We start from the raw sequence: 12,744 nt of genomic DNA on the forward strand, positions 1-12,744 counted from the left end.
GTGAGTGATAGACTCTTTGTAAAATAGGCTCTGGTGAGGAGAGTGAATAGAAGCTAACGAGAAGTGGAGGAAGCAAGAATGACAGAAAGTGGGAGTATGAAAACAAGGTAATGGGCACATAGGGCCGGCGGTACTATTTTACTCTTTGGAAATCTGTATAAAAAGCTTGGCATGCTGGTACACACCCATGCTTCTATCACTAGGAAGCAGGAGGCAGGCATACGATGACCAGCTCAAAATTTTTTAATTAAAAAATTGTTTAAAAAATTGTAAAGACATAAATTTGGGTCTTAACATAATGAAGTTTCTACATCTTCAGCTATATCACAAGTTTAAGGCCAGCCTGGGCCACATAAGACACTGTCTCACAAAACAATAAACAACTACAAACTTCTTTAAAGACCAGGGATGTCTGTTCTCTCCTGTAAGTTTCCCTTCTTGAACAGGAGTCTTAAAGCCATTGTCTTGAACCTGATCATTCCACTCCTGGGAACCTACCCAAAGTAAACAGCAAGAGAGACACGGGAAACATCACTGGGGTTCAATATAAAACAAAGAAAACCTGGATGAAACTTGGTGTCCAGCAGTAGAAGAACGGTTACAGAAGCTGTGATGCAATCATTTTAAGGACATGGGAAAGCATTCCCAACCACCTGAAAGCAAACAAAAAAGTCACAGCGCAAACTAGCATAGAACTGGACCTTTCCTTTGTACTTGTTTATGAATCTAGGTACAAACCCAGGGCTCTGGGCAGGCTAAGCATCTCCTCCACCACGGAGCCATGCCCCAGCCCTTCAGAAAGGCAGCTCATGAGCAGAGCATATGTAAGACCCCTGAGTTCAATTCCCTCAGGCCACCTTTCACCCAGCAGGCAGTGCACGTTGGTGAGAACTTGATACACTGATGGATGACCCACCCCTAAGTCCCCATCAGCATCAGCTCTCTTGCTGTGATCAACAAAGTCAGCCTTGGCATAAAGGTCTATAAACAAAGGAATAAAGGGCATGGGATGAATTACTTTTTTCTTGGTGAGCTAATAGCAGATTTGGGTTTTTTTTTTTTAAATGATTACAGTCTGTCTGTCTGTCTACCTCGTGTACACATGTGTGCACAGGTACATATACACGTGTCTATGCGTGTATGAGGCCAAAGACTGACACTGGTGGGTCTTCCTTGATTTGTCTCCACCTCATTTGTTTGAAAGACAGGGTCTCTCGCTGAACCTGGAGCTCACTGACTCATCTAGATGAGACAGCTGGGAAGCCCAGCGATCCTTGAACTCCATTTTCCCAGTTCTGGCATGATAGGCCTAAGTCACCATGCCTGGCTTTTTCAAACAAAAATATATAGTATTTTTTACTGATTCTTTGAGAATTTTACAAATACAAAATGCATTTTCCTGGACTTCATGTGGCTTCTTGGAAGCTAAACTCCTCGGGGCCTCATGCTTGAGCGGCAAACGTTTTGCAGATTAAGTCATCTTACCAGACCCCCTGCCCGCCTTTGGACTCCGGCGCCAAACCAGGCCATCTGTAAGCAGCACCCTTGGCAGCTCTGCTGGAGGAATTCCCTGGCTAGAAGAAAGCTAGGATAGGATGCCCCACTACCACTGGGTCACCTAGTCTTGTCCCTCCAGTATTTCCGCCGGCCATCTGTCCTCTCTAGTCTGCTATTGCTGGTGTTATTCCTAGCAGCAAAGCCTAGTGTCTCTGGAGGCTTGCTTGCCCACCCCCCCACTCCCCATCCTCCCCACCTCCCCCACCTCTGCTTTCAAACCTCTCTCAGTCAGAAAAGAGCCAGTGTTGTTCAGTGGTTAGCATCAACTTAGAGTTAGAGACCTGTTCCTGTGTTGCCAGAGTCCTTCAGTGTTAAGAGCTTCTGCTGGGGAAATGGGGACAAAACAGAGAGAGCAACCGTAGTTTCATTTCTTTGTTCTCTGCATGTATTTTATGATCCATCTCCTCCCACCTTCTTCTCATCAGCACACCGTACAGTTTTCATATCTGTGTGAAAACGAGAACTCTCTCAGATCCTGGGGCTCTAAGACTCCTAATGCTGGAAGTGTCTCCCTGGAATACGGAAGACCTGACATGTTCCACATCACCAACCCTGCCAGAGTTTAAATATTTTAATTGTAAAGGAACAGAACGCCTGAAGACAAAACAATTTTTAGCATGTAATTTTTTTTTTTTTTGCACAGTTGCAACAAAAATGCTTTAAGAATTTGCTGGGGGTGGGATGGGGGAGAATTTGCTAGCGGCTATCAGGTAAGCCTCAGGGAGTCACTGCTACAGGGGAGCAGCCAGTCGGACCACAAAGTATGCGTCACCACTGCTCATTCTTGGTGTCTTTTTTAGTTCAGTCAACTGAATGAGAATTGAAAATACATTTTTTTTTCTAAATCAACGGGAGCTGTTTATGAATTGAGACTTGCAGGTAATCAGGTTTCCATGGGAAGGCTTATTTAATAGAATAACTCTGAGGCTGGGCGTGTTCTCCAGGATCGACGGCATAACTCTTTTTGAAATTTAATTTCTAAAACATATAGCTTAGACTGGTCTTGAATTTGCAATCCTTTTGCCTCAGCTTCCTGAGGGTTAGAATTACAGGTTTGTGCTACCACACCCAGTCAAAACACTTTTTTTCCCTGCAATTACAGCACAGGACTGGTGAGTTGGCTAAGCTACCTTCAGCCAAACCTGAGGACCCAAGTTCAATCCCTGGGACACACATGGTGTCAGGAAAGAACTGACTTCTGAAAGTTGCCCTCTGACCTCTAACACACATGCACACTGTGTTACACAAACAAATTAATTACTTAATGTCACTTAAAAACTCCAATCATTTAATTTTACACATAACAAAACTTACCACCTTAGCCATTTGAATTTATTTATTTATGTGTATGGGTGTCTTACCTGCATGCGTATCTGTGCACCACTGCTATGCCTGATGCCTAGAGAGACCAGAGTAAGGGATCTGATCCTCTAGAACTGGAGTTACAGATGGTTGTAAATGGCTTGTGGGTGCTGGGGATCAGCCCCAGATCCCGTGGAAGAGCAGCCAGCGCTCTTAGCCTCCTGGTCATTTCTCCAGCCCCCATCTTAGCCATCTTTAATCGTTCAGTTCACCGACTTTAAGAGTACTCATACTGTTGTATCGCCATCAGCATACTGTCTTGTGAATTCTATTTCCAGGAACACAATCCCTCCTTGTCTATCCAGTCCCCGACAACCACAATTCTGCTGTCTCTCTGATTCCTGTTTTGGGGGTTGGGAATATATGTGAGCTCATGCAGGGTTCTTTGCTGTCTGACTTGGCTCTTTCCCTTGGTGTGATTGTTTTACCTCTGTGCCATGGCCAGGCAGAACTGGGACAGAGGGCTTCTGGCAGCAGCTCCTCTTCTCTCCCTCCCCAACTCAGTTCCAACCAATTTCAGGTTTGTACTCAATGACCAGAGGACCCATTCCCTTCATCGCCTCTCTCACTTATCCTAGGAGAGTATCTGATGGCAGGCGGGCCACCTCATTCAACAGCCCCACCCGACTAGTGCCAAGTCTTCCTAAGGGCCACTGTTTCCAGAGGAGGTGTTTTGCCTTCGTGTGTGGGTAAGCACCACATGTGTGTGGTGCCCACTGAGGCCAAAAGAGGGCTTTCAGTCTGGATCTGAAGTCTACAGATGGTGGTGATCTGCCATGTGGGTGCTGAGAATCAAACCCAGCTCCTCTGGAAGATCAGCCAGTGTTCTGAACCACTGAACCATCTCTCCAGCCCCACATCACATTGTTTTTTAAGATTAAAAAAAAAAAAAAAAAAAAAAAAAACAGCTTGATTACCAGGTGGCTTGGGGAGACAGGCAGATGTCTGAATTTGATACTGGCCTGATTACCTAGTGCTTGGCCTACATCATCTTGATTGAACTCCCCTGGTGCACATGGGGAAAAATGATCCCACCCTAAGGCATGCCACAACCTCTTGCATGCCCCTGTTTTCCCATGAAGCAACTGAGGATTAGAGAAGCTGAGCATCCTGAAGCCGCAATGGGGTAGTAGGATTGTATCTTACTTAGGGCACCCCCAAAGAGGCCAGATCTCTTTTGGGACCCCCACTACCTGAGTTGTGCATCATATCTTTTGGTCACCAGCTCTTCCGTGTATACCTTCCCTATCTCCCCAGGTGGATGTCAACCAAATACCCCACAAAGATTTGGCAATCTGTAGGTCACCAAAAATCTCTGAACTCTCGTGTGCTAACTTGATAATCCTTTTAGAGGGAGAGAGAAAGGAGCAAGACACATTATTTGAAAGGAAAAGAGGAAGGTGGAAGGGACGGGGAGGGGGTGTTTGATTTTTGTTTGTTTGCATCAGAGTCTCCAGTAGCTCAGGCCGGCCTCAAACTCCCTGTACTGAACTTGAACTTATGGTCCTTCTGCCTCTGCATCCCAAGTTCTGGAATTATAGGCTTGTACCACCCCACCCAGTGTATGTGGTACTGGGGATGGATCTCCAGAGCAAAAACTGTTGCCAACTGAGTGGCAACTCTGTCTCGGGAAGGACAGGTTCCCTTTCGAATACCATCTCGATCTGCAGATACTTTCTTCCATCGGTGCATTTGATATCTGGACAAGGACAAAAAATATTATGTGAATGAATTCTAAAGATGAAGATCAGTGCTAACAACAGATAGTTCAATATTAGACAATGTTGGAGGGCTTGAAGGCCCTCCTCTCTTCCTTCCTGAGAGCAGGGTGGTGGAGGATAGGCGAGGGTTAGTTAAAAGCCCCTACCCTTGGTTCTAAACCCTCTCATTACTTCTCCAGTAACAGGGAATAACCAATGTTGTACCTGAAACTGAAGTTTTGATATGTGTCATACCTGGGGGGTAGGGAAGAAGAAATTGTGTGCCGGGCAGGTCACTGAGTATGAATGTGCATGTGTGTATCCTTTGTGGTTTTTTGTTTGTTTGTTTGTTTGTTTTTCTCTATGTACCTTTGGAGCCTGTCCTGGAACTAGCTCTTGTAGACCAGGCTGGTCTCGAACTCACAGAGATCCGCCTAACTCTGCCTCCTAAAGGTGTGCACCACCACTGCCCGACTGTGTGTATCTTTTGTTAATCTGATTGCACACTTCCAAAAGCAGGTGGCTGGGCAACTGAGATATTGTTGGTTCATTTAGTGAATTATGTCTCATTGATGGAATTAAAAATGTCTAGGACATGGGGTTGAGAGATGGTTCAGCAGTTAAGAGCTCTTGTTGCTCTTCCAAAAGGCCTGGGTTCGATTCCCAGCACCCACATGAATTGCAGTTCCAGGGGAACTGGCGCCTTTGTGTTACTTCTTCGGGCACAGGCATGCATGTGGTGCACATACATACATACAAGAAGCAAAACATTTATACACATGGCATTAAAAAAAAAAACATCTAAAAAGAAATACTTAGGACATTAGTGAGGCACGGCATTGAGTGGTGAGTCTGTGAAGAAACATCTAGAGAAGTGAATACCCACCCTGAATGTGGCTGGCTGGCACCAGTACATGAGCTGGGGTCCTTGAATAAGAAGGGGAAAGGAGAAACCCAGATGAGGGATGACAGTCCCTTTTCTCTGTTTTCTGGTCCACTGGAAGATGAGTAAGCAGTCTCACATTCTCACTGCCCCGTCTTCCCCACCCAAACGGAGTACCTATCCTCAGAACACAAACCAAAATCAACTCTTTCTCACTTAAGTTGCTTTTGCATCAGCTACTTGGCCATAGCTATGAGAAAAGCCACTAACCCCATTGGGGAATTGATATCCTCATAGGACACTGAGCAGAGCTGAGGAAACCCTGCTCTGTCTAAGCCCACTGTTCGCCATATGATCTGAAAGTACAGTTCCATTTGCAAACAGTTGCAGCAGAGCTGGCAACTCTGTCTGCTGTGGCCCTCCCCAAGGGGCAGGAAGAAAATTAACACATATTAAAAGGGAAATTGTGAAGGCTTGGAACTGCCATTCTTCCAGAAAATCTCTTATCCTTATAGCACCTGGAGACAGCAAATGAAAGCCGGTGCAAAGGAATGGCTTTGGCCCGTGTGCTTTCCAAAGGCCAAGTACAATCAGGGCAAATTAAAATCATCTGCTTGAGTAGATTAGCTATTTTAACACCCGTTCTTGGGCCTCAAAAGCAAACCTAGCTCGGCTGCTGGCAGATGACTGATAGCATCATATTTAACTTTTAGACTGGGCTGTGAAATTTGGCCCAATGTGAGTTTGTGTTTTGTCAGACCTATAAAGGTGGGAGAGGATTCCTGCTGGGACGGTCTGAGTTCTAGCTCAGTGACTTACAGGTTGTGTGACCTTGGACAAGCTAGCCATTGTGTCCCGTGGACAGTCAGCTTTACAATGAAGAAAACCATGGCTGCTCTCTTTGCCCCCTAGGGAGCTGTAGTTGGAAAATGTGAAAGCCACACTAATGGCCAGGGCAAGTGCATTCACAGAGAGAATCCCTTCTGCCTCATTACCAGATCTCTACTGAATATGCATACTGTGGGTTTCACTTAACCCTCATTCTCAAAACAAGACCCTTTGCAAGTATCATTTTTAGAACTGAAATTACAATATGTTTAGTTGGCCAACTTATCTCCCTATGACAGGATATTTATCTCTGAGATGAGGAAACAACTAAAATAATGAAGAAAAGGAGGCCTAGAAAGATAGTAACCCCTGGCACAAAAAAAAAAAAAAAAAAAAAAAAAAAAAAAAAAAAATCCCCATCCTGATGGTTCAGCGGTTAAGAGTACTTGCTGCTCTTTTGGAAGACCCAGACTTGCGACCATCTGTAAATCCATTTCCTAAGAACCTGATGCCTTCTTCTGAACTCTGTGTGTATGAGGCATGTGCATGGTGAATAGACAAACAGACAAGCAGAACGCTCATATACACAAAAATAAAATACACACACACACACACACACACACACACACACACACATAGTTCCAAACCCAAACTGGGTTGTGTGAGACCCTGTCACAGACAAATAAACAAAAACAAACATTAAGGCCACAGTTTGCCAATCTTCTGTATCTTCTTCTGGAAAGTGAAAGTGTCAAGTTCAAGTTGCTCCCGAGTCACACTGGTCCATCTTGGACTTGTATGTGCTGGGGTGACAAAATGTATTTAGCAAATATTTACAAGGGAGGAAGAGGAAGACATAGCCTATAATCGTTCTTTCTCCCTACTAAGTTTCTGGAGTCCCAGAATTGGAAATACTGTGATCCCCACATTTCAGCAAATCTGAGATACTGCTGCTTCTGAGACAGTTAAAATAGGACACAGTGTTGCTTTATTGTCGCAACACCTTAATTTGTAGATGTTAAGTGGGAAAGTTCCATATCTTAGGATAGATAACACAGATAACTCCTTGTAGTCACGAGTGTTGTAGGATCATGCTTCCGTGTGGCTGGAGGGGACACATACATTCTGCTTTACATACAGATAGGGTAATATAAATTATAAGTGTGGACCGAGAAATACTTCTCAGAACAAAATCGGTCAGCTCCGCGGTTTAATGGGAGGCCTGGAGGACTGAAAATGCTGAGGGTGCCTGCCACATGCTCTGTCTTGTGTCTCCTTGTTTCTTGTTGTTATCACACTACATGCTTGATTTGAGGGCTGTGCTATTGTTATCGGGTTGTTCTACTTCAGGTAAAGCAGCTGGACAACAAGTGCTCTTGCTTGGGGAAATGTGGACAGGTGTGTGTGATGGCTAAGGATGATGTTTATATGACGCAATGGGAGTTTTCAGACTCCCTTTGAGCAGAAGGAGAGCTAGAAATAAAGCTGTGTGTGAATTTTTTTTTTTTTTTTTTTTTTTTGTGGGCCAGCCTTTCCATTTAGAATGCCCTTGTTCTTATATTCTACTGTTTGGGCAAGGAAAACTCATATTTTTAGCTGTTTGTTGTTGTTGTTATTTGTTTGGTTTTGGGTTTTTGAATGGTCTTATGTAGCCAGGGCTGACCTTGAACTTCTAATCCTCAAACCAAGAGCGCTAAGAATGCTATACATGCACTCGACCAGCTGAGTTATACGGCCAGCCTTAGTTTGTTCTTTAGTTAGCCCATTCCTCCCCTCCACAGGACATTTGGTAATAGACAACAACAAAGAGAATCACGCACATAGACAAATGTACTTCTAAGGGACTAGACCAAAGCCATGTGGGGATCAAAAATCTAGTTGGGCTAGAGAGATGGCTCAGAGGTTAAGAGCACTGTCTGCTCTTTCAGAGGTACTGAGTTCAATTCCCAGCAAGCACATGGTGGCTCAGAACCATCCGTTATGAGATCTGTTGCCCTCTTCTGGTGTGCAGATATACATGGAAGCAGAATGTTGTATACATAATAAATAAATAAAATCTTTTAAAAAAAGACTTTATTAAAAAACATGACTCAAGTTATTGTAGTTCTCCTAGGGGCCTTGTAATCTTTGGGCACCATGATGCCTTGCTCCTTGCCTGTGTCCTTGGGCCATTACTGTAATGAAGGGTGTCCGCAGCCCTCACACTGGGCAGGAAACTGTCACTGTTTAACCATTGATGATGGACCTTCTGACTACTCTTGTTTCCCTTGCAGTCAGAGTACCACTACGAGTACACGGCGTGTGATAGCACGGGTTCCAGGTGGAGGGTCGCCGTGCCGCACACCCCGGGCCTATGCACCAGCCTCCCGGATCCCGTCAAGGGCACCGAGTGCTGTAAGCAGCCTTCCTGTCCCAGGGTCTCCCGGGATCTCTCTGATACTTAGGCCTGAGCTCTAACCCAAGCCTCTAGCCATCCAAGCCAGGCTCTTCCTGATGGGACATGTGCCAGATCTTTCCTCCAGTTAGTTTCACCCCCAACCCTTCTGGAATGTGGTGCAGAAATCTTAGTTAGTCAAGTGTGGTGGCAAAGGCCTTTGAGCCCACACTTAGGAGGTAGAGGCAGGTGGATCTCTGTGAGTTCGAGGCCAGCCTGGTCTACATAGTGAGCTCCAGGACAGCCAGGACTACACAGAGAAACCCTGTCTTAAAAAACCAACAACAAAAGAATAAAACAAAACAAAAAGGTTTTTAATCACACACACACACACACACACACACACACACACACACACACACCCCTTTATTTTTCTTCTCTGCTTGTCTGTGCATTTCTCTCTGATGTGTGCCTACCAGCCTCAGCTGTCTTCAGGCAATATTGCAATTTGCTTTTGTTTTTGAAAAGGAAACTGAAGAAAATGAACTTGTGCAGATCCAGGATGTTTAAATGCACTGGGCATCACTTCTGGGAGCAAGAACCCTGTAATGTGACCGGAAGGGCGGTGACTCTCAGCTCCCACCCCACCTCTATGACTCACTCCTTACAGCTTTCTCTTCCCTGTGCCCTGTTCTTTTAGGAATTCAAAGGGAATAACAATAAATTCCAGGGACTAGAGTTGAGGGACCATTGAAAGAGTTACAAAGGAGATTAAGGACATTCAAATTCCAACCTCAGTTTAACACAGTGTCTGGTTCTTCTCTTCTCTCTCTTTCTTTCTTTCTTTCTTTCCACAGATCTATAAATGAGGCTGGCCTTGAACTCCCACCTTCCCTACCCAAGTGGTAGGATTCCTGGCTAGTCACCACCTTGCCTGACTTTAAATTTTTTTTCTTTTTTGAACTATCAGCTTTATTGAGACACAACTGCTTTTGCTAGGTGGTTGTTTCATTTTTATTAATTGAGAAAGAATTTCTGTGTAGTCTTGGTTGGCCTAGAACTTGCTCTATGAAAAAGACTGGTCTTGAACTTACAACAATTCTTCCTCTGTCTCCAAAGATACTCCTTACAGATCATAAGTCCCACCCCTTATTAGGCAAATTTCAGGGCTGCTTGAATCTTTGCAGCGACTCTTTTTTGTTTTTCTTTTGGTTTTTGAGACAGGATTTCTCTGGCTGTCCTAGAACTCAGAGACCAACCTACCTCTGCCTCCTGAGTACTGGGATTAGAGGCGTGCACCACTACTGCCCAGCTGTTCCTGGCAACTCTTAACCACTCACATTTTAGGGCATTTAGAGACTGAAAAAAAAAGTCTTAGTGGCAGTCTCTCCACAGTCTCCAAGGCAACCACAAATCTGCCTTATGTCTCCAAGACTTTACTCTTGTGGTCATTCCATATAAATATCATTACACAAGATGTTCTTTAGCTCTAGGTTCCAGTGGTCCAGATCCCTAGATTCTGACCCTGAAGTCCCTGTTTTAGTTGCCTCCAGCACCATCACTCTTCCAGACGGAGACCACAGTGACCTCATGACCCTTCCCTTGTCCCTGCCCTGCTTTCCAGCTTTCTCTTGCAATGCCGGAGAGTTTTTGGATATGAAGGACCAGTCCTGCAAGCCCTGTGCAGAGGGCCGCTACTCGCTTGGCACTGGCATCCGGTTTGATGAGTGGGATGAGCTGCCTCATGGCTTTGCCAGCCTCTCAGCCAACTTGGAAGTCGATGACAGCATCTCTGAGTCCACGGAGAATTGCACTTCGTGAGTCTGGGAGCTGGCGCACAAGTCTCCTGGGGAAGGGGCAACTGGGCATCCCTGGCGGGCACCCTTCTGTGATACTCCTGAGGCAGGTGGGAGGAGGACACCACACTCCCTGGGGGGGGGGAGAGGGGACTCCTGGATATGACTGCTCCCTTGACCCATCCTAACCTAAGCTTACCACTGACTGGCAGACGACTGTGAGAGGGAAATACCAAAAGAAATAGAGGCAGGTGGATGAGGGAGGATAAGCGTCTAACGGCCCAGCAGGTTTAACACAAAACCCACATGGATTTTTCTCTGTGGAATTTTGAATCAGCAAATAAGCTTGATTAACCTGATTAGAACACAATGTACAAAGTATTGGTTGTCTCGCTGGCTTTGGTGCCAAACATCTAAAGCTGGTTTGAAGAGATACCATGACTAAGGCAACTTATAAGAGAAAGAATGTAATTGGGAGCTTGGTTACAGCTTCAGAGGGGGAGTCCATGCAGCAAGCAGGCAAGCATGGCCCTGGAGCTGTAGCTGAGATCTTACATCTAATCCACAAGCAGGTGACTGGGCCTCGTGTGGACTTTTGAAACCTCTTCCCACAAGGCCACAACCCCCCCAATCCTTCTCAAACAGTTCCACCTAGTAGGGACCAAGGACTCAGTTGTATGAGTCTAGGGGCCAGTCTCATTTGAACCACCACATCCCAGTAACTAGGAATTCCCAGCTCAGAAGGAGACCTTTGCCAGTCATTGAAAAGCTCAGTGCCTCCTCCCCACTCGATATTTACTCCAGATGTGCCCTTTAGGGACTTGGCCCTATGTTGGATGTTCCACACAGAAGGCTTTTCTTGAACCCACACAGAAGCCCAGTGAAACTGGCATTGTGATTTCCATTGCAGAATGGAAAACTGGAGGCCCAGTGAGCATTCCATCTTAGTTTCCTAGCTTGAAACTGGTGAGACTGTTACTCAGACATAGTCCCAAGCTTTCTACTGCTCCACATTGCTACCTTCAAGCCACATAATTATGTGACAGGTAGTTTGGGGCTCCAGGGAGGGAAACATCAGGATAAAAAGTTCCGAAAAGCAATTCTGACAGTGAGTTTGAGAGGAAAGCAAATGTTCTTTTATACCAAAGCAAGCAAATGGACTAAGAGAACCAAAGGATTGCATTACACTTGGGTTTCTCTTTTCAAAGTTTGTTTTCATGGTGCTGGGGTTTGAACCTAGGGCCTCGCCCATGCTAGCTCCCATTCCTATGTTTGACTCTCTCAGAAGGACCAGTGTTTGAACCACACAGCAGACATTTAATCATCCAATTATAGTTTATTTTTTAGAAAGGGTCTCTCTAAAACCCTGACTGACTCATTATGTAGACCAGGCTGGCCTGGAAATTCATAGTGATCCACCTGCCTCTGCCGCCCTCCCAAGTGCTGGGATTAAAGGCATGTGCTACCATGCACAGCCAATCATCCAATTTTAATATTACTTTAGAGTGTAAGTTTACATATCATAGTCATTATCACAGTAACTGGGGGGGGGCAGATATAAAGCTGGAGAAGATGCAAGTGAGAAATGGAGGGGCTGTGTGGGTTAAGACAATCAAGCTCCCATCCTGTGGGAGCCCCAATATCAAATGTTGTTTGACCTGGGACAAGATGCAGATCCTCAATCTATCCACTCCATCACTTCCCAGCCCAGGAAGAGGAAGGGTTCCACCTCTCTCTGGGGACTGCAGTGAGAGGGGTACAAATCATTACCTCTCATTGAGGTGGGATGTGTATAGATTAATAACAGCTTGTGTTTTCACGGCACAGACCATCACGGAGCCTGGATCTTAAGGCATCCAGAAACGTCCCTAGGAGGGAGAGAGGATCTCTCCTCAGTAGAAATGGCCATCTGGACAGGTTTTAAAAGTCAGTAATTGAGCTGATACCATGAACCCAACTCTTTGGCTTTCCTGTGTACAGTCCCATTGCCTCCCGTTTAGCTGGACCAGCATCCCCCCCTGCCAGATCCACCTTGCAACTTCCCAGCTGCTCTTCTGCTTCCCCTTCCTGCTCCAGACGGTGGACATGAATCCACCCAGCAGTTAGAATGATGAACACATGTCTAAACACACCAGTTTCCTGCTCAGAACTCTGGGTTGAGGCCATCCATTGCTCTTGGGACAAGATCCAAGACCCAAGGGGCTGCTGTTCTACTTTGCTCTCTGCAGAGTAGAATATTTTGCC

The 12,744-nt window shown here is 45.5% G+C and overlaps 1 protein-coding gene across 3 annotated transcripts in view; it reads left to right on the forward strand.

Moving 5' to 3' along the window:
- Elapor1 (endosome-lysosome associated apoptosis and autophagy regulator 1) overlaps positions 1-12,744 on the forward strand; it is a 72,219-nt gene that overhangs the window by 26,210 nt on the left and 33,265 nt on the right. For all 3 annotated transcript variants that reach the window (XM_027395504.2, XM_035451238.1, XM_035451237.1), the window contains exons 2-3: positions 8,604-8,724; positions 10,329-10,521. In XM_027395504.2, coding sequence (XP_027251305.1) covers positions 8,604-8,724; positions 10,329-10,521 — 314 coding nt within the window. The remainder of the gene's footprint in view (positions 1-8,603; positions 8,725-10,328; positions 10,522-12,744) is intronic.

The sequence above is a fragment of the Cricetulus griseus genome (genome assembly GCF_003668045.3).
Source record: "Cricetulus griseus strain 17A/GY chromosome 1 unlocalized genomic scaffold, alternate assembly CriGri-PICRH-1.0 chr1_0, whole genome shotgun sequence".
Taxonomy (NCBI): Eukaryota; Metazoa; Chordata; class Mammalia; order Rodentia; family Cricetidae; genus Cricetulus; species Cricetulus griseus.